Below are 24,695 nucleotides of genomic sequence, written 5' to 3' on the forward strand. Positions count from 1 at the left end.
AGACAATGTTGAGATTATGAAATCAGAAGTTTAGCAGTAGAGAGCCGCAGCTTGGTAATGGCTCTGAAGTGACTACAGCTAAACTTGTTTTCTTACTGTGTCACTATTATTGTTCTGTTGTTAGAAAAATATGTACATAATTAAATAATTTGTTATATGCTAGAAAAGATTTATTGGGAATTCGACTCTATAAAATTTATTGTATGTGAGCACAGAGAGCAGGAGAGAAGCAAAAAATGTAAACATTAGCTCAGTTATTTTGCACTGATGCACAACAGGTGACATGAAAATAATAACACATCTAGTCCTTGTTTATTGGTTTCAAACTGGTCTTACTTTCCACTGATTCTAAATGTCCCTTAGTGTTACAGTTCCCAGACAGCGTTAACCTGTGGACATTAGCTGCACAGCATGTTAACACGAAGGAATTTCCTATTGTTGTAGGGACGTTGCCATCAAAAAAACTTTTAGCTTTAGCTTTCAGGGAGGGCTGGTGATGGTCACAGGCATGCACTAAATATTAAAATATTTGGCTGCAAGACTAAAATATGCATCAGTCTCATAAAATGTTGACTCCTCTTTTGTGGAGTTAAACAATGAGAATAAATGCAGACAAAAAAAACCCCAACTTTTATTTTTCCACTGGGTTTGAAGTTCCTCAGATGCTCGGGGTGCATGAAAACGCTTGGGTTCTCTCAAAGCAAAAATATTGAATGTGCTTTGCTTGTGGTTGAAACATGTTAAAATTATCAGAAGCAATTTAAGAAAGTAAACAATCCTTTCCTTTCCTGGTGGAGCAGAGACAGCTGCTCTTTCTGAACGATTCTTCTGAAAGTGACGGGGCAGGATTTATCAAAGATTGAGCTAGATAACTATGGATACTTCAGTAAAATTCTGGCTAGCTTGAGAAATGGCAGAAGTAAACATCTTCATATGTCAATAGACTTTACCTTAAACCTCCAAATTTAAAACAATAAACAACACAATAATACAGATTTTCCCCATATAGAATCTTGAACATACATCCAGTCTAATGATATATTCAAAATCAGATGTATATACAGTTTGATTTCATTTTTTTAGGGTTGGATTTTTTTCAGAAAGGAACGGGAAGCTTCACATTAATTCAATAAATATGTAATTCATAACTCAACCTACTAATATTCCACAGGGGAGAAAGATGTGCATGCCCTTTAGGCTTTTCCTTTATATACCATCTATACCCTCCCAATACATGATCTCCCATTGTTCTACATTTTATTTGCAGCTGAGCAGGCAGCTGTGCCAGCAGCAGAGGACATGCACGGCAGCAGCAGATGAGGTAGCCCCAGGCCAAGGCTACTGGTGGGACTCAATGGTCACTTGAGAGAGTGGGTTGCATTATGTGTTTATTGTACTGTATCGGCTCTGCATACTGCAGTGTGTGTTTTCCGTTGAGGGGGTGGGCTGGTGGACTACAGATGTCCTTGCCCCGAGCTTTCTCTACATGAAAATCTGCACTGTTTCGGAAGAACCACCGGCCCAGAGCGACGTCACTTTGTACAGCGGGACTAATTCCTGGAGTCAGATGTGTGGAGGGTTAAATCTGAGTGAAGAGAAAACAAGCAGCACAGTGTCACTGCTCGGGGGGAGTGATGTTGTACCGTAAGACTTACTGGATAGAGGTTTTATCACCAGCACAGACTGTAGTTTGCTCTTTGGAAATGTTACATTCAGTGTATGTCCCAGTGAAACAGATGCTTAAACAAAGATTTGGGGAATTTAGCAAAAGTGGAAAAGGAAAAGTGGGGAAAAGAACAACCATAAAAGTTGGTAACCAAAGTGAGAGATGTGTTGTTGACCTGTCAGGGAGAATAACAGGAGCTTGCTGCCCTCTAGTGCTGAACACTTCACTCCCTGTGTAACACAATACACCACAGTTGAGACGAGAATGCATAATTCATAAAGGACGGGGATGATAAAGCAGTATTTCACAGATGTTAGATATGAGATGTAGCTGATAATGCTGGGCTGGTATCAAACACTTGCTTGTCTCTAAAAATAATTTTGTGGACAAGCTGTTGTTGATAGTCTAAAGTGATATCCATAATACTTTAAGCACTGTGAGACATGCTGGGTTTTTATATGAACCCAGGACTCCCTGAAGCTGCGTTCATTAGTGGATTATCCACTTTTTCCTCTTATCAATAAAGCGGCAACAATATGAACTCCAAGCTGCTTAAAAATGGCATCCAGGCCTTTCACCCGTGGGTTACATGCATCATCAGGTTAACTCACCTCCTCCTCGCCTCTGTTTTTATGAGTGTCAACAGAGTCGGCCTCCCTGTCTCTCCCACAGATTAACCTAGTAGTGCCAGGCAGCAGCCGCAGCAGCACAGGGGCGGTTCAGGTTTAATGTTTAAGCTTTTACTCCCCCCGCAGTTCTTCACACACGTTGGCCAATCGCCCTGTGTGTGTGGAGCTGAGCGTCTAACCTCAGCAGTGAGTCACCTGAGAGACTGAACAGGCTGAGCTGAGTGGGCCGCTGGACAGGGCGGCCATTTTACTGCAGGTGTCAGAGCTACTGTTAACTTAAAAAACTGCCACATAAAGTCCTGTGAGGAGCTGAAGCCTGCCTGACCAGAAAGTTGGGGTCAAAAAAGGTAAGCTGTTGGGTCTCTGGATATCCATCATGGTTTGTGTTGTTACTGTGTTGTCGCTTTGACGTGCAGCGACAGCTTCATGGATGTAGATGTGTATAAAAGAACTCGTGCGAAAGCTTGTTATGAGTCACAGCTCGGCTTAAACTCCTCTGTAATTAGTCGAACCTGAGCAGAGCTGTAGTCACGTTCTGCGCTGTTGGACTACAGCAGAGCAGTCTGTGTGTTTGTGATGATGTTCCACAGACTGTAATTAGTGGCTTTAAAGAACATGTCCAGTGGTTTTCTGCTGTTTTGGTCCATGTGTCACAAATCACATACTGACAGATGAGTTTTAGAAATCTTATAAACAAATACTTTTTCTACCATTTGAGGCTTCATTATTACATATTTGAATGTTTTAGCAGACTCTTAAAACTTGTCTGCATTAGTTTTTTAATTCTATATTTTTGTTCTAAAAGTAATTGAGCCTTCACTTAAGCTGCTTCATCGTGTATTGTTAATGTAACACTGACAAAAATATTGCGGCCATTTTGTTTATTGTATTGAGTAGATCACATTTGAAGCGTCTTTCAGCTCATTGTTCTATGGTAAACAACCTTTGTGTTTTGGTTAGGTCTCACAATCTTCATCAGCATGGTTTTTGACCGCAGGCCTACAGTTGTATTCATTGAAAAACTGAAAGAAAGCCTCTGTACACTACCTGCTTGGCACCAGCCAGTAGACAGACACATTTGGCAACTACCATAGCAAACATAGAGGGACAATTAAATACAGATTACTCAGAAACAAAGCTAAGAGTAAAGTGAATATTGGTCTGATATTGATAAAGCAGGCACAAACACAGATCGAAGCAAATGCTAGTGTTGCTTCCTATCTAATAGGTTGTAAATAGAGAACAGTTTACGTACCAGTTTTCCAGAAAGAACACTTAGTGCAGGTTAAAAGTGTGCACAGATTGTTTTTCATGTCATTCAGTTTTGGTGTGGTCCTTTAAGACAGTTAAGAGTTTTCCATTCCACTTTCTTAGAGTGTAAAACAAAGGCTTTAGTATTTTATGTCAGGTCTTTTTGCGTCTCAGCACTGGAGACAGCCATGACTGGAGGCTTTTCGTCTTGTCTTTGGTTTGTCCGTCCATCTCCTGAACGTAATATTTCTCAAACACCTCTCGGGAGTCTCTTCACATTTGGCACATTCACTTGGACTTCAGGACTAATAAGGTTTAGGTGGTCAAAACTAAATGGATAAGGTCACTTTAACCTCACAAAACACACTACCGGTCACAACTCATTAACTCTCAAGAACGCTTTCAAGGATTTGAGATGTTTTTGAAAAAATTTGGCACAAATGTTCACTCAAGACTGAACTGATTAGATTTGGTGGTCAATGGTCGCTGCGACTTCACAAAACATCCTTCTGACCATACTTGAAGAATTCCTATGGTACTTATGACAAACTCCACACTAATGTCTAACAGGCTAAAATGATGACATTTTCTATCTGGTGTCTACTTCATAGTTGCATCAAAATGTTCTTAAAAAATGCTTCGGTGGCCATTTTGCAGCGTCATAACTTAGAAACAGAAAGAGAGATTGTGACCATATTTCACTTTTGGTCAGAGACTGAATTTTTGACAGTAATTTCTGGTGCCTACTTATTGAATTCCTTCAAAGTTTTCAGTACTCATTGACATGGATTTAAACTGCAGCTACACTGGTTTGTGGAAGCCTACAACCTCAAGGCAGTAATTCCACTCAGATGTTTATTGACTGTGATATAAAATTCAAAGCTTAGAAGAGTGACTTGCTTGCATGTTAATTTTCTCACGCCAACATTGTTTTTTTTCTCCCCACACAGTTCTTCCTCACCCGGCATCATAATGATTCTGTGATTGCTTTTTTTCGATGGATTGTCTAAATTACACCACAGCATGAAATCGTGGAGCAGGAAATTTAAGAAACAAGAAGATGGGAGTGACGCCGGGTCCTCCACTAGCAGCAAGACCCCCATTAGGGATCCTCCAGTGCCTGTGTGGGTCACTCACACACCCGTACCGGACAATATCACCGATGCTGGGGATGATGATAATGCTAACTCCACATCCAGCACTCCACCTTATGCCAAAGAGGAGAACAGTGACACAAAAGGGACCATGAAAGACAGACTGAAATCCCTTATCCCTCAGTCATGGGGCAGCTTCATCCACAAAAGGACAAAGGAAAGTGACTCTGAAGCCAGTACGACCGGGATTCAGATCCTCCCCAATGGGACCAGAGTGAGTCCTCCTGTCAGTCCGCTGCTGGAACGCAGGAACTGGGCTGAATCAATCGGAAGCTCCAGCCAGAACTCACAAAAGCCTCTACTAAGACAGAGCCCTACTGACGACCTGTTTTATCACGGCCCACGAGAGGAATCTCTTCTGACCAGCATCCACCCTGCCGAATATTACGCTGAAAAGGTGGAGGTCTATAAACAGAAGTACTCTTATCTGAAATCATGGCCAGGGCTGCTCAGGCTTCTGGCAGGAATTCAGCTCCTGTTTGGGGGAATGGTGATTGCATGTGTCATCGCCTACATCCAGAAAGACAGTGAGTGGTCCAGCTCCTACGGACTCTATAATGGCGCATATAACAATGGGTTTGGTTTATCGGGGTACAGCTACAGAGGCCCTATGACTCCTTTCATTCTGGCTGTAGCTGGAGTCTCCTGGGTCATCACTCTGTGCCTACTAGTGATGGGAATGACGATGTACTATCGCACCATCCTCCTCGACTCCCCCTGGTGGCCCCTGACGGAGGCCTTCATCAACGTGGCGCTGTTCCTCCTCTACATGGCAGCAGGGATCGTATACCTTAATGACTTGAACCGAGGAGGGCTGTGCTACACGACAATAGGCGTTAACCCCATCATGGCCAATCTGTGTCGCGTTGATGGGGGCCAGATGGCAGGAACAGCTTTCATCTTCATCAACATGACTCTGTATCTGGCAAGCTTCCTGGTGTGTCTGAAGATGTGGAGGCATGAAGCTGCACGTATGGAGCGGCAGTACTTTGAGAACCAGGTACAGTTCTTAAATCCTAAGGAGATGTGAGATGAAGGATAAGCTTCTTGTTTCTAAACTTCAAGTGTTGTTAAAGTGTGATGGAACTACATTTAAAAGGTGGATGTAAGATGTTTTCATAGATAGATAGATAGATAGATTAAACCTTTATTGATCCTGCAGTGCGGAAATTTTCGGTGTTGTGGCAGCAAATACAAGAAATAGTAGAAGAATACACTCTAGCAGTATGACTAAATTCACTGTAAAAGTCCTCTAGAAAGGGTGAAAAGTTCACGTTACAAGAACTGTACTTAAATTCCATAAATGTTTACTTCCTTTATCTTATGTGCCTCAGTTAACTTTGGCTTTGCTCCCTACCTTTAAATGTGAAATATGATGCTGTCTATGTAGATGCTGTTTTGGCATCATTCTTTTTGTCACCTTTTAGGTCATCAAATGCATCATATCAACCATGACATGCAGTGAAAGTTACAGTGGCCCTCTTTTTGGCCGCATTGGTAACTCATGCTGATCTGATGGGAACTTGCTGTTTGTGGCTATTGAGCTATCTTATTTTTCTGCCTGCTGGTGCCATGGCAGTCTTCCAAGATTCACCCCAAAGCTATGAACTGTGTTCTTCTAGACTATACTGACCATGTAGTTCTCTTTATATATAGGTGGCGGAGATAGATAAGTTATTTGAAGTGGAGTTTGTTCAGCTTCAGTGCTCGGTGCTCTAGGTTGTAAAATAACACTGACAGTTGGGCCAATTCCACCAACACACAATGCAATAAAAGGCCGTACAGTTACCAGATTATGAGGAGCACAGTTACACCTGTCAGTATTGTTAACACTGTTATCACCTGTATCTTCAACACAGGGACAGCATATGATAGTATACAATAGACACCTCTGTGCAGACAACAATAGCTGCTATTGCACTGCATCTATGGCCATGTCATTTCCACAATAAAGGGTTAACAAGACTGAGAGTATTTCTCTAATCAAAGGAAATCCTTCATCCGTCCATTTTCTTATGCTCATCCAGAGTTGGTTCATGATGGCAGCATGCAAACCAGCTGCTCTATGTGTCCCTCTGCCCAGCAGTGTTGTTCAGCTTCTACTGAAGAATCCAAAAATGTTCCCAGATCAGATGAAATATGCAGTCCTGAGTACAGGGTCAACCCTAGGGGCTCCTCCCAGTTGGGCGTTCTCTGAAAGGCAGTCAGGAGGCATCCTAATGAGACCGAACCGGTCAGCTACCTTTGTCAAGATGGAGCAGCAGCTCTGCTCTGAGGTCACTGTGGAAGTCCTAGTTAGCCTTATCTCTAAAGAAAATCATTTCAGCAGCTTGTATCATTGTTTCGGTCTCTACCCAGAGCTTCTGACCGTAGGTGGGGTTTGGAACATAAAGCCTTGTTAATGTTGACATTACTGCTGACACTGCACCAATCCTGGCTGCCTCACACTCGACTGCAAACTGGTCCAGTGCACGCTGAAGGTCAAAGTCTGATGAAGCCAACAGAAACACATCATCTGCAAAAAGAAGAGTCTCAATTTCAGTGTTCTCAAATTGAACACCCTCCTTTCTCCAGCGACATTTTGAGATCCCATACATGGATATCAGAAACATACCTGGAGATGAGGGGCAACTTTGGTGGTCTCCAACACCTACCAGAGAGAGAAGGAAACATCTGCATAGTTAAAAACAAATGATTCACAAATGTGGATTATATGGCAGTGGGAAGTGGCATCTAATCCAATTTAATAAGCACGAACTGTTTCACAAGCTGTTTCTCTAAAATGTTAGACAGAATCAGTCAAATCAATGCATTAATTGGCTGTGTAACTCCACATGTATATGTCACAGGCCAAATCAGAATCCAGGCAGATTTAGAATCCGCCTAGGCAGAAAATCAAAATCCTCCCATGGTTGTTGTACGGATTTCAATCTAGATATATCAATAGCCTGTATATTAGAAAGAATAACCCTACCCCTAACCCTCTAACAGGATTTTGGTATACAGTATATGAAAAAAACAACCCAGAAACTACTTTGACAACATAATTTTTTCCCAGTTTATATTGCCAAGTGTTGAGGACAAAAGTTGACATTACTTCTAAAGTAATTATTTACCTTGTATCTAAAACTAAATTTCAAGGTACATAATTTTAGGGAAAACAAATAATTACATTAACAGAGCATATCATATTTAAAACCCTTCAAATTTCAATCTGGCCTAGGTGAAATCAAAATTCTAATTCTGCCTAGGCGGATTTAAAATCTGCCTGGATTCTAATTTCGCCTGTAACATATATATGACTGAAATATGCAAACAGCACGTATGTAAATGCACATGTACAGTGCAATCTGGGGGGGAAAAAAAGCTGTCATGACCTGTTATTAAGCATCACAGCCACAACCTGCAAGTGAGAAACAACATGTTCAGCTAATGTATTTGATATCAAATAAGAAAAGGGAGACTCCAAGAGTGAATATAGTAATTCTGCCAGCTGAGTAAGTTCAGCTTCAGAGATTTCGTTCTTCAAAACCAAAGAATTTGTCGCTTTTGTCTCCATCTGGCTTCATTTCTTTCCCTCCGGACGCTTCACTTAATCCAAATTTTGTTTCAGCATCTCTTGAAAAGCTTCATGTAATGATGCTCACATACACAGTGATGCATAGTCGTCAGATATTTTCATCTGTTGGTTTATGTTTTCTGATTTAAGTTTTTTCTCTTAAACTTTCAGACTCAAGAGGAGCTCCACCAGTCCATCCCACTGAACCCCAAAAGGAAAAAACGCATATCATTCAGGGATGAAACGGATAAATCTTTCAACAAAAATCACAACGATCAGCATACACTGCTCCATGAAGTCCAGAAGAACCCAGACAGTCTGAATGCGGCCGCAGCGTCCACATACAGCCCCAAAGTGCACGTCATAGCAGACTACATCATGTAAGTGAACATTTAAACTGTGCATGATGTTCAAAAATCAAAGCCTGGAATTCCAACTTCTGTCAAAGGAGTTTTCTGTCACATATGTCACTTCTCTGTGCAGGAAATATCCAGAGATCAGCTCCGTGGAGGAAAGGGAAAAGTACAGAGCTGTTTTCAATGACCAGTATCAGGAATATAAAGACCTTCACAGAGACATCAGCACAACCCTGGATAAGTTTAGAGAGCTGGATGCCATGATGGAGCAACTCCCCAAGGAAGGAAAGAGCCACAAGGTGAGACAGACCAACCAACCCTGATTTAACCATTTAAGTGATAGCTCAGTCTCTTTTTTGTATGGGCATATTCATTTTTGTCAATTTTTCCAACAGGATCAACAAAGGATTCAAAGCATTTTGAAGAAGTATCGCCAGAAAAAGACTGTAAGTGAAGGAATCCAGACATGTAGTAGAACTTGGTTTGTGTACACACAAAGATAATGTTATTTTTTCTTCAGTAAAGCTGTCAGTTATTGCAAATAATATTGCTTCCATTGGGATTTGTGTGTGACTGAGATGGTTTGTTAAACACACTTAAATTACAGACTAAATCAAACAACATGTGAGTTAGCCGAGGAACAGGAAAACAGGAAATAAAAAACAGATTTAGGTAATATAAGTTTGTGTGTGTGTGTTTCACAGGATCCTGCTTTCCTGGAGAAAAAGGAACGCTACGACTACCTGAAAGCAAAATTAAGCCACATTAAAAACAGAATCCGCACTTTTGACCAGGAAAACCCAAATAATGATCGGATATGAAGAAGAGCAGAGGGAAATATCTGCAGCAGCTGAAGAACAGACAGAAAAAACAAACTTTTACTTCATTCTTCTTTTGCCTCTTTGTGTTTTGTATATGGAATGCCTTGAATACATTGTATTTTGACTAAAAACTTTATTTTTTCATTTGAGACTAAATACATTTTTGAGATCATTGTACATTCAACAACATGAGGGTCACAGAAAACCTGAACATTATAAGAGCAGACCCCTTTTGTATAGCTTTTAATACATATCAATACATTTTGCATTTTCTTATTCTATTTCTGTCAAGCAAGAGAAACAACATGCAAATTAAAGTCCAGTCAGTGATTGCTGCATATGTATTTGTATAATAAAGTTTGTTTTTACTCATTTTCATTGATGCGTCTAGTTACTTAGAATGCCATTTTATTTTATTTTTTTGCAACTCTTCTTACACCTGTGTTGACAGGTGCTTTAACTAATAAATTATATGGATTAGCCAGTTTACACCTTATTGTCAGATGGAAATCGTTTTTTTGACGTTGTCCGTTAGCTCTGCCTTCACTTCTGCAGGCCTCAGAGCAAAAGTACCTGTCATCGAATATGCGGTGGATTTAAATCATGGTGTCAAAATATATTTTTACTACTGAAAGCTGTAAATCTTCAATAAATCTTTGACTTATTAGCCTGGTATAGTGCTTACTGTAAGGAAGCAAACTGCAAGCCAACAACTTAAAAACTAGTTTGATTGTGCTTATTGTAACATGAAATAAGTACATTTGCATTTTTAAAAATGCCTTTTAAAAATGGCATGCAAAAGTTAGAACAACTTCATTTTCTGAGTATCCAACTTAAAAACTTGAAGTAAGTGATAAATAAATAAAAATACTTTTGACTCCGCTAACTCATTGCGGTTTGTTAATTGAACATAATTTCTTTAGAAGTTGTACTAATTAAAAAAAAAGTTATTATTAATATTATTATTATTATTATTTGTTGATCCAACATTTTTGTTTTTACAGTGTAACGGGATATTGTTATAATGTGGAATAAACTACCATTAGGCCATCATCTAAATAAAGTTTTTTATAACGTTTTCAAAACCTTAATGAGCTTACAGAAGTCCGGCGTCATTGCAGGACCTGAAGTGAATCTAATGTACAGGAGCTTAACATGCATATTTTAATATTTAATTGGGCTGTAGCCTGAGTGCTGTTAGCGATCAGAGGACACGTGGGAGCCGTGGGTCGGTTTGTTCAGTCTGTGGCTGAACTATGTCCCTGCTGAGACACGCAGAAGCTCCCACGGTGACTCAAGCTGCTCCGTGGGTTTCACTGACGCTCCGGTTTCCTCGGAGGAAAATGGCGAAGTTTACGACCGTTGTTGAGATATAAAAGCAGAAAAGAGACATGAGTGACTCTCAGCTGGACGAGTGCAAAGTTGAGGAACGTTTTCCATAGCGCCTGGTGAGTACGTGGTGTATATCTGAAGGTTTCTGTTGATAAATACTGAAAGTTTTGCTCAATTTTACACATTTAAAGGAATAATCCCTATAATTAAATGTGTAGTAGGCCTATTTCACATGCTGAATGTGTAAAAATGAAGTTTAAAACACCTACAAAGTACTTGAAATTCATTTTTACCTGTTCAGAATGAAGTGGGAAGAGCTGAGACCTGGAATGTGAAGTTGACAGAAGCTCAATAGTTTAGTCTGAGGTGGAATTATTTTCATGTGTCACAGTGTGTTAAAAAAACAACAACAAAGACTTGAGGACTTAGTTTAGTCGCTGCTCCTCACTTCCTGAGAGCAAGTTTTAAATATTAACTACCCTATTGATCCAAAAAAAAAAAAAAAAAGAAGAAGAAGCCCAAACTGTTCCTCCACGCCTGACCAGACTTAAATTTCAGCTTCCCCTCAGTGACACCCAGCAGGTGCACACAGGTACCTGAGTGTAGATGCAGCCCAGGGAGGGAAGGACTGGTTCTCCCCCCCTGCAGTAAACACCACGCATGGCTGCCCCGGTTCGCCTCTTATCTGCTGTCTGTCTGAATTATTGAAGTCCGCTGGGTTGAGTTCCTCTGGAGCGATGAAGTGTGGGGCGCCCGATACCGGAGAGGACGGTTCAGAGACGGGCTGAGGTGAAGAAAGGGCAGGTGCATGTGGCGCAGCAAGAAAAAGTCCAGAAAACTAAAATCTAGTCCTGTCAGATCAACAAAGGCACTGAAAGGACCAAGGAACAGGGATTTAAAGTGCTTTTTCTGCATACATCTTTTCATTTTAATAGTCATTTTACCTATGAAAGCATCCATCTAGAGTACTGATCCAACAAAAAGATAATATTTTACTATTTACCACCTTCAGGGCTGCCACTGAATGCCCACACTGGAAAAAATGCCCCTGTCAAAACAAGAAAAAAAAAACTTATTTCAAGGAACTGTTACCTTGAAATACGTGAGAAAAATCTGGCAATAGAACAAGTGAAAAATGACTTGTAAGATTTCTTGAAATAAAATGTGATATTTAAAATATTGAGATCTTAAAATTAGCTGGGAAAACTTATTTTAAGCTACATTTTACCAGGATTGTCAATCTCAGGTACTGACCCTCCTGTTGTCTTTATTTATGGGCTCCAAAAAGTATTGTTTCCTTGTCTGAAAACAAATCCAAACAATCAGCAAAAAGATCCCCAAATTTCTGAAAATTTGCAAAACCTTCAGGAAGAAAATTCCAGTAATTCCTTAAAAGTTTTATTTTTTTTAAATCTCCCAAATTTGGCAAGAAAATTCTTGTAAATATTTACAAAAAAATGATTACAAATCTCCCAAAAAATCCTAAAAATATCTAAAGTGATTCCATATATATCAGTAAAACTTCTAATATTTTCTTTTGATTTTGATTGTTTTTTATGTGAATGTTCTTAAAGAAACATTTTTTAACATTTCTTTTTTTCCACCAAAAAATGTTTAAAAAAATTTTTGGCAAAAAAGTTGAAAATGTGGACATCAGAAGTTTCACTGTGAAAATATTTTTTTTTCCACATTTTCAAATTTCTTGTAAAATTCAACTCAAAACAAGATCGTTTCAAGATTGTTTGACTTAACAAGATATTTAAGATGCATTGTCTTAAAACAAGTCCCTCCATCTTGCTACTTAATTCAAGTGAGATGAGACATTTTGACTAAAAATAAGATGAATAGACTTGGTAAGATGTTTAGTTTTTGCAGTGCAATTAACACAACCAGTGGACTGAGTTTACCCTCTCTTCCAGGTGAAATTGCATCCACTCAACCATGTATGAGCCTCGGTACTATGACAGCCCCCCTGTCTACAGTCCACCTTACAGCACCACCTCCCACAACTTCTATCCCCCGAGGAGCGTCCACTCCCCCCGGAGCCAGTATGTCCCCTACTCCTACAACGTCCCTCCAGACTCCTACTACGTCGAGGAGAAGCCCCAACACTTCTACCGCTGGTTCTCACCTCCTGGCTTCGTCAAAACCTTCCAGGGAGCCACGGTGCTCATGTGTTTCCTCATCTTCGCCCTCGTAGCCTCGACCCTGGTGTGGGACATGAATGGATTCGGGTACGGGGGCTACGGTGTTGTGGACGCTGGAGGTGTCAGTGGGATGGGGTCAGGATATTATGGAGGCAGCTACGGCTACGGAGGCTCCTACATGACCCCGCAGTCGGCCAAGGCGGCGATGATTTCCATGGCGGCCATTAACTTCCTGGTTTCACTGGGGTTCCTGGTGGGGAGTTTCTCACGGTCGCGGGTCATGCGGGGATGCAAGTTTTACCTCACTGTGTTCATCTGTGATATCATCTTAGCTGTCCTTCAGGTGAGTCCAGAACTAGTCAGTCATGTTTTTATAATGCTGATTATCTTACAGTAGAGTGTCATCCATCAGGTGAACAGAGTGGACAGTTTAGTTTCTTTGTAGTGGGGTTGCGTGAGCTTCTTGTCCATAGTAAGTGTATTTCTCACAGTAGAGGAGTTTTGGGTACTCCCTCAATTTGGAAAGGCACAGAGGAGTACCAGCATTGTGCTGAGTTCTCACCTCCCTGCAGAATCCAACTAGCCTAGCCGCGCTAGACAACCCACGGCAACGAATTTAATTCTCTGCCAGGGTCGACAACAAAAACGACAACAGTCGTTGAGCTCCATTAGCACCGACTCTGAATAATCTTTCTGTTAACATGTCTGTAATATACTTGAGCTTCACCCATTGACTGTATAAATAAGGCTTCACCGAACTACCGCATCCTCTGATTTCCGGCGCTCTAGGAGCCTATTCGTTGCGCTGATTGGTTGTATACCTACCCAATTGCTGCAGAGTGATTTGATAGACAACCTTTTAGTCCACCTCCCTCTCTGTCGAGCGTGCCTAGACCCTTGCGTCTTCAGAGCATGGGTCTAGCGCGGCTAGGCTAGAATCCAACCCCTTAATACTGACATTTAACCCTGACTCTATCACCTCCCTCAACCCCAGCTTTTACCCTCGAAAATCTGTTATTCACCGCAGGAACCTGTGGACTCTTTAAGGACAGCCTGAACCTAATTGGATGTTCTGAGCACAAGAACTGCAATTATAGAACCTCTTTTAAAGGCCGTTTTCGCAAGAAAATCCGGAGCAGGTACTTCTGAGGGGCCCTGAAAATCACTGCTGTCAAAGTCTTGATGCTGATTGGTTGAATAAGGAAAAAACAAACACTGACTGGTTAAACTCAGAGGGAATGACCTCCATCTTTTCTGTCTCGTTCGCCAATAGTTCGCCAACATGACAAATCCTCCACTGCTCAATTTCCAGTGTCCTCACAGAAATGGAGTTCCGTCCAGAAACTACTATCTAGTGTTGTTTTGACACACTCAGAGTTCATATTGAAGCTATTGGATCCTACACCACAATGGAACAGAACGGCTACAAGAGACGATTAGGAGGCCATTCTTGTACATGTTGGTGCCACCTTACGTCTACTCCAGGTTCCTGTGATGTGAAAAAGGGTCCGAATTCAGCTCCACAGCTAAGCCAGGAACTGCTGTGGAGGGGATCAGCAGTAAACATACATTTAAGCCACCTTTGAAAGGACCAACCTAAAAAATCAATGTCAGTTGAAGTCTATGCTAAATTTAGAATATTTTTTACTCGGCTTCAGAATGCCCTTTCCAGCGGTGAACTGAATCCATTACAGGACTCTCTTCAAAACCAGCGAACCACTGACAAAAATTGCAGTCATTTTATTCTTCCAGAGCATAAACGTTGCCGATCAAACACTGTGTGACTCCAGACCAAATTAATACAATGACACAATCAAACTAACCAATCAAGGCAGCGACAGACCAGCAACGTTTGCATTCTGTTGGGTAAAACTGATATTTAGCTGACTGAATCTGGTGGATCTGATAGGTTCTCCATCAGGAAGAGCTGTTTGATGCAAGGTAAAGTGGAGACAATAAAAATAGCAAAACCTACACGTACACTTAGAGAGACGTTCTTTAAGCGGGCCTTTTTTTGGTTGACTGAAATCCAATTTTGGTATTTTACATATGCATTAACGTATATTTTGGCATTATGAATACTACATTGACGTACATATATTGCAAAAATGTCAGCAAATCTGCTCACTGGTAGCATCTAGTAGGTTTACTGCTTGTTGCTTAACCGGTAGAGCTCGCAGGGATTTAGGCGATAACTGTCTGTGGCTTCATCAATGTAACAGACCACGTCCACATTACACGATCCATTGTTGTTGTAGAAGTATTGATCAGTGCCGCTTTGAGCTGGATCACTGTTGACCCCAACACGATGTTTCTTCAGGAATTACAACGGGGCTTTAAATGCGTAGAATGAATTAAAATCGCTACTGTGATTAAATCTGCCACTGCTTTGGCTTCTAGGGCATCATCGACATCATCTTTGTGATCGGGGTGAACCCCATGTCTCAGAGCTCACAGAGTATGTTGTACAACCCCATGCTGATGATGTGTCAGAACATCCAGGGCAGCCCCAGCTTCAGCGCCAGTGCGGGGGCCGGTTTTCCTGGGGGGTACCCCATGTTCAATCAATACCTGCACCACTACTGCTACATGGACCCCGAGGAGGTTAGAGGGGTAAATCCTGTTTAATTCCATTCACTTCTACTCCGTTTTACTGTATTTCAGTCTAGAATTCACTGTGTTTCCTCAGGCCGTGGCGTTTGTGTTGGGTCTCTTTGTGGTGTTGGTCTTGTCCCTCGCTGCTTACTATGCCTACAAGACCCGCAGCAAGATTTGGCGCCACGGAAAAGCGAACATCTACTGGGACGAGCCGCTGGTCAGGCCGTCAGAGGGGCAGGATGTGCAGGACTGGGTGAGTCATGTGTTAAATATTCATTTGTTGTTGATTTTTCAACAGAAGATGGATGTGGATTGTGTTTTCTTAATCGATTGTATGTAAACGAGTCCATCATTTTTATTCCTCTTTCTTCCAGTCAGATAACAAAGCAAAAGTCAGACTGACATTACTGCTTATAACTGAATGATTGGAGTTGATAAATGAACATAATAAAGGATTTTCATGTCTCTGTATTGACCATTGAGTTTCACAAACTCATATTACCTGCAGATGTTGACTCAGAGAATGTTGGTGTTTATCTTCGGCACACCCAGGTTTCACTCTGAGTGATGATTAACCAGACCAGTGATAACAGCTTCACAGAAACAGTGACCGTCAGGCGGCGTTATATGGAGCTTAGTGACAGGAAACAGCCAGCAGACTCCTATAAAGTGATTCACTTCAAGGTTCAGACCTAAGTTGCAGTTTGTTGAAACACATATAATCACACACACACACACACACACACACATATTTCCACACAGTCACACTGTTTGTTGAAGGACAAACTGAATAATGTGTATGTTGTAAAGCAGTCATTTACAGTATGCATTTAACATTTTTTAACTGTAAGAAATTTCAGTTATTCTTTCACATAATATGCACTATTTAAGAAATCTGGCGTAGAACTGTGGGATGTTTGAAAGTAACAAAGCACTTTCAGCAGCCAAAAATCTCATTTTTCTGCAGATTTGAGGCACTTAGTATTATATATTTCAATAAACAGAGTTATTAACAAACTTCCTATAGAAAATGTGATTGCACTTCAGTGTATGTTTTACTTTTACTGACACTAACTTCTATATAATTTGCCCCAAAGCAAGAGAAAAGCCCGGTATTCATCTACAAGAATCTTTGAAGAGTCTTTTACACACAGGATTTTGAATATAGTACATTTTTGCAGAAGTCTTTATACCTAAAATTGTCTGGTATATCAAAGGGCATTGCACAGTGCTGTTCTGTGACAGCATTTAGGTGGGTGGAATATGTTAAAGTAACATCCACGTAAGGTTTCCCAGCAGAACATTGCATTGTAAGGAGATAATCAATGCTGTGACCGATCGATGTACCTTATCATTCAGGTACTAAATCATTATAAAGCAATAACAAGGCACGAGTTAAAACTGCAGACTTAAAGAAGTCGGTGCCTCAGAATACAAAATAACTGACTTTATGGCTGTGTGTGTACCAGCGGTATAATAATAACACTAGATATCGGATACGTCAGCTCATTCAAGGGGTTTTTGTTGTTTTTACTACTTTCTATATTGTAGAACATAACTGAGGACACCAGAATTGTTGGATTAAAGGCAAAAAAGTTTAGCCAAAGCACAATATATTTTCATTTTAGATCTTCATAGTTGCCACCTTTTGCTTTTATAACAGCTTTGTACACTTTTGGCATTCTCTCATCCAGCTTCTTACAGTTGTCACCTGGAGATTTTCCAACAGTCTTATGAAATTCCCACGTATGTCGAGTTTTGTTGGCTGCTTTTCCTTCACTCCACAGTTCAACTGATCCCAAACCTGCTCAGTTTATGTCCAGTGACTGCGGAGGCCGCATCTTGTGAAGCATCATGGTCAAATAGCCCTTCACATGTAGGACGCATGTAGAAAACAAATGAGGTTCCCGCTCAGTGAAAGCCAGGTGTAGCTGCAGAGTGTTGGGGTGCTCATGCTGGTTAGGTTGTGCCTTGATCTTCACTATTCTTCTCCATGCATATCCTCCTGAGAACTGGCCCGTTCATTCATGTCCTCTGTAGTTGACGTTTGTTTTTGATCCATATCGTTTGACTCATTTGAGCTACCCAACTAAATCCGGATGAGCTCCATAGAGGACATTCCTGCCTTTCCAATGATGTCTCATGTGATTGGGTGGGATGAGGGGAACTTTGTTGGACCCTGTTGACAGTTTAATTTATGTTCAGTTTATTTTAGTATCTTTAAATTTCATTAGAAAATGGACTGATGTTCTTGTTTTCTTGTCAGCCTATTTTGATTTCAAAATATGGCTGTTTTTTTTGTTGGTGTTTGTTATATTTAACAGTAAAATCTTTCTGTCTGCTACAGTGGACACACTATAAAATTTTCAGAAAAATCGAAATTGTGAGTTGTTGTTTTAGCTCGAAAAAGGCGGGAAATCCCAAAAAAGGTAAATGAAAGATACTTCTATTACTCGGTTCTCAGAAGGATGTACCATCACCTCACCTTTTCTGCTTCTCACAAAGACAAGTTGTGTTCGCTTAGACTCAGGTTATGAGATTTGGCTTCTCTGTTTTTTTGGTTTTTGAGCTTCACAAAGAGATGAGCAGAACAGGGGGGGAAAAAACTTTTGAGAACAGTAACAAAAAAAAAACCCAAACATTTCATGCAGCAGATATTCCTGGCGACCTCTCAGAGTGAACATCCTGTGTGAGGCTCAGCGTCCTGCAGCATCAGTCCTGCAGCAGGTATCAGGTACTCATGCTGCCTCAGAGCCCGGTGCTGTTTGTTACTTCTCAGCGGGAGCCTCATGCGGTGTTTAGCAGTGATTAATCTATTAGAGTGGCAGCGTGCTATGAATGTACCATGTCCACCATGACTCATTTTGGAAAGGAGAAACATACTGAATTTTATCCAGCGAGGCCCTGGCCTACATTCTGCCTATTGCTGCAAAACGTGCAGCGGGTGGCTTCATCGAGATGCAGGACCCTATTCTGGGGCGCTCTGGTATCGCAGTGAAGATGCTTGCCTTGCAGGGAGGCATATATAATGTATGTGGCATGTATAATGTATAAAAAGGGTTGAGTTGCCTCTGTGTTGCCGTGTGAATCCCTACAGAGCGTGGTGGCACTAAATGATTCAGTCAGTGAAGGGGCTGCTACACACTGCTGCAGATTAGACTCCTGGCAAAGAAGTCATTTCCCTGTGTTTTGTGCTGCATTGTTGTTTAACACAACTGGAAAGAGGGATAATTGAGACCGGAATGTAGAAAAAGGAGAAAGCTGTATTGATTTTTCAGAACCGTTTGTTGCTTGTGTTGAAAAGGAGACACAATTAATATTAATCAACATCAGCAGGAGCAGAAGAGAAGTCAGATTGTCAGCGTGATGTGATGAAGTGTGCAGCTGAAGATGAGAGAGATATCTACGTTTATGCTGCAGACATTTTTTACTAGTTACAAAAATAACAAAATAATGGGTCAAATTGATGATTAAGAGAAAAATATCATTATGTTAACTGCAAAATATTTGCTCCTTAAAACTGTTTAAACTGTAAATGAAATAAATTAGATTTTTTTTTTAAGTTTTGAGACATCTTTTAACATTTTATTGTTCTGAGATGGAAGTTTTTGATCATTTTTTGACCTTTGGTAAACTACAAAATAGAAATATCTGTGCATTTAGGCAAAAAATGGAAATTATTAGTTGCAGAGCTAAATGCAATTTAGATTTCTGGATTTAATGTTTCACAGAAAGCATCAGTTTCACAAATACTGACTGAATAGCACGGAAAATTAATAACACTTGACCTCTCTGCAGCTTTCCGGGAGATTCTCCACGCAGATGATCGTCCTGCGACTCCACATTAATGAGATCTGTTTCACAGTCTGCCTTTTTCAGACATCAGCTCAGTGGATCCTGATCCTGTGTGACTCCGCTGTGATCCAGAAATAGGTCAAAGACTGGGAGTCATTAATGATGCATGATACCGTATGACAGCAGATTACACCGAGCATGATGCAGATTCACATTCGCATTCTTTTGTTTCATTTGAGGTGCTTTCGTGTTATGGCTGCAATGCTGTATTTCAATTTTTTTTTTTTTTGCACTTTCAGCACCTGCAACTTCACCGGGTTACACTGTAGGTGTTAAAATTTTCTGTTTGATCAGAACATGTAATGATTTCCCTCCTGCCTCAGTGTTTTCAGTGTGCTGGTAGAGATATGACTCACAGTTGAGCTTCATGTCAGATGCAGATGAGAAATTTATTTAGTGTGTTTATTGTAATTAATTGGCTCTGTTAGTTGTTGAAAGAGAGCATTCGAGGTGACGCACAGATTCGTCCCGGAGGAAAGGGCTTCTGCTCTCTGGGGCTAATGGATGTTCGAGCTTTCACACTGTGTCACGCTGAGGCCAAGGCTACTGTGTGTGTGTGTGTTCGTCCTTGTATTTGTCTGGCTACATGCATACATGTCTGGCAGTGACACAGCTTCTCTCAGCCAAGTGTTTTTGAGTGCAGCGCGCTGTTCAATATAGAGAACTCTGCAGCTCTGCACTTCACTGCTTCTCCTCCCAGCATGAAAAATACATTTGATTCCTAGTTATCTCATATATACCGTGATGCTAAATACAAAGTGACATGAAGATCCACAATTTCTGCATCCACGTGCACAGAATTTAGATGGCTAAACGCTAAAAAACAGCACCCAGTCGGTTTATAATTTGAGTCTCCTGATATCGTCTCAGGTGAATCACGTTGGAGAAGCTCGCAGCACCCAGCAGGCGCCAACTGTTGTTGTGTCGGAGAGAGCGGCACCTGACCCGAGGGCAGAGAACAGCGTGGTCTCCTACGGCAACGGAACAGTCAGCATCCACAGTGACGGAAATTATAAAAGCAACAGGTGAGTGACGGTGGCAGCTGATGGCTCGATGATGCAGGAACACCACAGGGACAAAAAACAGGACATGTGAGCAGAACATGTGTCAGTCCTGAGCCTGGTGAGGACACAGACTGATGCCACGTTTGGCAAATAATCACGCATTCTTCTCCGTTTAAACCATGTGAATTACAGTGATCTGTTCTCTGATGATGGACTTTATTAAAGGTCATGTGATGAAGAAATGAACATTTCGCACGCCCACTTTCAATCAGTCGTGCTTTTGAATATGCAGTGAGTTCAATAAAACGATCAATAAACAAGTTTTCAGGTGGAGCTGATTGCACAACTGTAAATATATCAAAAACCTTTTTATTGATATACTTTGGTACAGGCTGAAACATCTCAAAATCCACTTATCACTACTATGATTACAGTGAAAGAAGCATTTGTTATGCTTTGGTTGAGCTGTAATCTAGGAATTTTTAGAACAGGTTTCATTACTTCAGTATCACTGACTCCTTTTTATTAGCTCTTTAATCTGCATTTTTAATCAAATGCCAACGTTTGTTGAATTTTGTCAAACCTCACTTAGCCCTGAAATGTCATAGAGTGACTTATTCACAGAGTCAAAAGTTATTTACATTTTTAGAGCGATTACTGATGAAGTTTGGGAAGTTTTTTTCTTAGTTTTTGATGTTTTTTTTTTTTTTTTTTTAAATAGCCAGGGATTTAAGGGGTTTAATAGATTGCTTTTAAATTTGGTTCACGTCCCCTCAGGATGGTTTGTCATCACTTTACTTGCCCACAGACTAGATCCCTCATCAGATTAAACTTTGCATTTGCCCAATTTGTTGATGCGTCACCAAATACCTAAAGACATCCCCATCAGCCTCATATGTATTTTATACAAATTAGCAACATGCTAACATGCTAAATCAAGATGGTGAACTTGATAAATATTATACCAACTAAACATCAACATGTTAGCATTGTGATAATGTTAGCGTTTGCTTTTCTAACACTTGTGCGTTGCTTTTCCATAGTTTCCCTGCAAACAACAGTAACAGTCGAGGAGGTGAGCCTCTCTACCAGAACACCAGAGCAGCAGTTTGCTCCAGCAGCTCCTCAGATGAGACCAACGGTGTCAGGAAACCTCCTCCTCATTATGTGAAGAAGGAACAGAGGAAGAGCAAAGAACCATTACCTGCTGCTCAGGTGATGGTCGAGTCCCAGTATGAAACTGGTTACACCACAGGAGACACTGGAAATGAGCTGGACCGGGACCACACAGGTCACCTCTACAGGTAATGCTGCAAAATCAGTGAGGTTCACATCTGAGGGTGTGTTTAAGCAAAGGGAAGTGTATTTGTATTCATCTTGTACACAGGGGCAGTTACATAATGAATTAAAAATGGAAAATTCAACATACAGCCAAGTTTTAAACTACAAAGTAAGAGTGAATGCCAATACAGAATTATAAATTAGGAAAATGCATACTGTAGCTTGATTTAAATTGCTGGTGCAGTCAGTTTTTCTTGAGTTTTTTAATGTTAAAAAGACGTGCAGAAGTTCAAGACTTAATTTAATGAGTTTCACTGAAAAGTTGCGGAGTCTGCATGCTTGTTCTGAGACATTTCCTCCCCTTAAAATATGAGAATATCATTTCAGTTATACAAGAAGAAAAGTATGAAATTTTAAGATGTTGAGAATCAGTGTAGATGTTGACTAAGCAAGAAAAATAAGCAGCAGTGTCAGTCTTTAAAATCCACTTGGTTGCGCCTGTTTTAAAGATTTAAGACCAATATTAAAGTCAGAACTTTTTTCATATCAGTTAGTTTTTTTATCAGAGAAAATAAGACAGTGTCAGCATTATTTCAGACAACGCTTCCATCTGTCCTTTAACTGTTATATTGATTTTTATTCAATATTTGCTTAAATACTGATACAGAGATAATTTTATAATAATTACTTAATGTCTTGTTTTTTCCCCCCAGGCTTTACCCAGAGATCATTACAGATGAGCAGCGGCGCAAGTATAAGAAGGAGTTTGACTCAGATCTGTTGAGCTATAAGAGCCTCTGCAGTGAAATGGACAACATCAGTGACCAGATGCACAAGCTGAGCCGAGAGCTGGACACGTTGGACGAAGGCTCCATGAAGTACCAGGTAGAGGAAACCAGGAGGTGGGAGGTGGAAGATAAAGGGCAGACTGCCTGGAGAATATGTAGTCATAGTTAAACGGTTCATCTGTAGTCCACTGAACATTCAGACAGAGTTCAGTCACTTCCATGCATGCTTAATTTATATCAAGACTCACTTTTAACGCGTTTCCTTATCGAACCAGCTCAAATGATTGTTTTTACTGAACTGCGTCCAGTTTTACTCACTCTGCACCTGCAACCTGAAATAACAAGCAGAACAAAATAAAGCTTGACTCATTTTCATCCTTGGAGCAATTTAGGTTTTCAATTTGTTCTCATCTCACTTCCAGCTGTTCTTGTTTTAGTGGATTCAATTTGTGTTAAATCTTAGTTGCTCTATTTATTCCTGATGGCTCTATTCCTTCACTGATTTGCCTCTTTAGTAGTTTTCATCACCAATTTGCACTCATACAGAGTCTGTTTATTTGCATTTTTGCCCAGCCATGCTGCACGTGAGGCCTCCTTCTCAGTGTTTTTAAATGCAGGTTGAATTAAATGTACTTTTTTCCTGTTGTTCTATTATATGCATTTGGTATCGTATATTTTTGTACTACAATTTCACAATTTTCTGATATAATTTAATGCATTAGGTCATCAGAAGCAGTGAGAGCATTTCTGTTTCCGTTTTCAGGGTGTGGCAGATGAGTATAACCGACTGAAGGACCTCAAAAGGGTGAGTGCAGTTAAATCTATCACATCATAATAGGAATTTAGTGGTATAGTTGGATATTTTGTGAATTAGGCAATGAGATTTCAGCTGAAAAAAGAAGAGGAGATTGAGACTACTGTTATACCCATACTAAGCTACAATCACCTGCTTATTAGCTTAGCTTAGATTAGCTTAGCATAAAGACCAATAGCAGGGAAACTTTGGTGCAAAGGTAACATTGTTTGTTTGGGTGCAGTAACTACCTGGAATGGTTTTTATTTAGCAACCTCTCCAAATTTAAATTAACGCTAAACAACAAAATTTGGTGTAGTATTTTTCATATTTTAGTCCTAAATGTGGCAATAGATTTAAAAAAAAAAAAAAAGTGTATATACGGTTGTTTTGTTGTCATTATGCCTCTATTTGAACAGGCCTGTGTATTAGAAAATGGTGGAAGGTCACCAGAGGGGGCGCTGCACGGCGAGTAGAGTGCACATTTAAAGAGCCAATTATTAGTTCAGGTGTGGCATACGAGAGATCCATTGTTTTTGACTGTGGGCTGACGCAATCTGGCGTGTAAAGGCGGTGTGCTTTGAGTTGAAGTTTGGACATTTGATTGTTGTTTTTTGAGCCAAAATAAATGGATAGGCATATCCAACCAAAGGAAGTGACTTGCTGTACTGTTTGTGGATGCAAGGAGCCAAGAAGCGAGTACAAAACCGGGAAACTGCGTCACCAGCAGCGTTTGTACACTTAAACCACGTCCATGAATAATGGGAGCCGTGAGTCTCTGACACCCTTATTTTAGGGGCTGAATATTTTGGGAGTTCCTGCTTTAAATGAAATCAATAAGCACATTCCTTAAAATGTCAAGCTACTACTGCTGCTACTGATTCTGTACATTGTTTAATAGCTGCTTGTGTACATTCCTGTTTTCCTAGACGGCAGACTATCAAGCAAAGAAGAAGCAGTGCAAAGAACTTCGGCAGAAACTTTTCCACATCAAACGTCTGGTGAAAATCTACGACCAAGGTCTGTGTTAGTGTATGCTGAACTGACGAAGGGTGAAAAAAACAAGCATTCAACAACTAAAACCTCCTTTTTCCCTGGAAGCTTCCTGCAGGACGAACCAACATGACCCTCACTGTGACCTTATAGAACCTCAAGTCTGTTTTCAACATTAATATTAACATCAGAACAGAGCTATTAATACTTTACACCCTGTGTGGTTTCAGAACAAACTAAACTCTCAAGCAGTTATATTTCTATCATATCTAGTGTCAGACTTTTCCTTTCAGTTGCGATTTAAATTGAACACATGCTTGATTGTTACACAATATTGTTGTATTGTAGCAATGAATGTCTGTTTTTATATGCAAATAATGTATTTAATGATGGGATACACTGAAAGACAAGCAGATGTAATGTAAATAAAGCAACAGTGTCTATTTCCATTAACACACGTTTACATCA

General features: G+C 40.4%; 1 protein-coding gene across 2 annotated transcripts; it reads left to right on the top strand.

The window, feature by feature from the left end:
• Positions 1–1,038: 1,038 nt before the first annotated feature.
• Positions 1,039–24,695, top strand: LOC110955632 (occludin-like). Of its 2 annotated transcripts, XM_051953271.1 has the most exons (14): positions 1,039–2,642; positions 4,497–5,700; positions 8,431–8,639; positions 8,743–8,914; positions 9,011–9,061; positions 9,320–9,432; positions 12,709–13,258; positions 15,316–15,519; positions 15,605–15,766; positions 20,239–20,393; positions 21,416–21,676; positions 22,367–22,538; positions 23,205–23,246; positions 24,164–24,695. In XM_051953271.1, exons 2-14 carry the CDS (start codon positions 4,570–4,572, stop codon positions 24,263–24,265), a joined length of 3,324 nt encoding a protein of 1,107 aa, XP_051809231.1. In that variant the 5' UTR covers positions 1,039–2,642; positions 4,497–4,569; the 3' UTR covers positions 24,266–24,695. The 2 variants fall into 2 exon arrangements, with proteins under 2 accessions (XP_051809231.1, XP_022056393.1); XM_022200701.2 differs by lacking the exons at positions 1,039–2,642; positions 4,497–5,700; positions 8,431–8,639; ... (1 more) ...; positions 9,011–9,061; positions 9,320–9,432 and adding an exon at positions 10,660–10,884 and having other exon boundaries at positions 12,688–13,258.

This window comes from Acanthochromis polyacanthus, chromosome 9 (genome assembly GCF_021347895.1).
Source record: "Acanthochromis polyacanthus isolate Apoly-LR-REF ecotype Palm Island chromosome 9, KAUST_Apoly_ChrSc, whole genome shotgun sequence".
NCBI classification, from domain to species: domain Eukaryota; kingdom Metazoa; phylum Chordata; class Actinopteri; family Pomacentridae; genus Acanthochromis; species Acanthochromis polyacanthus.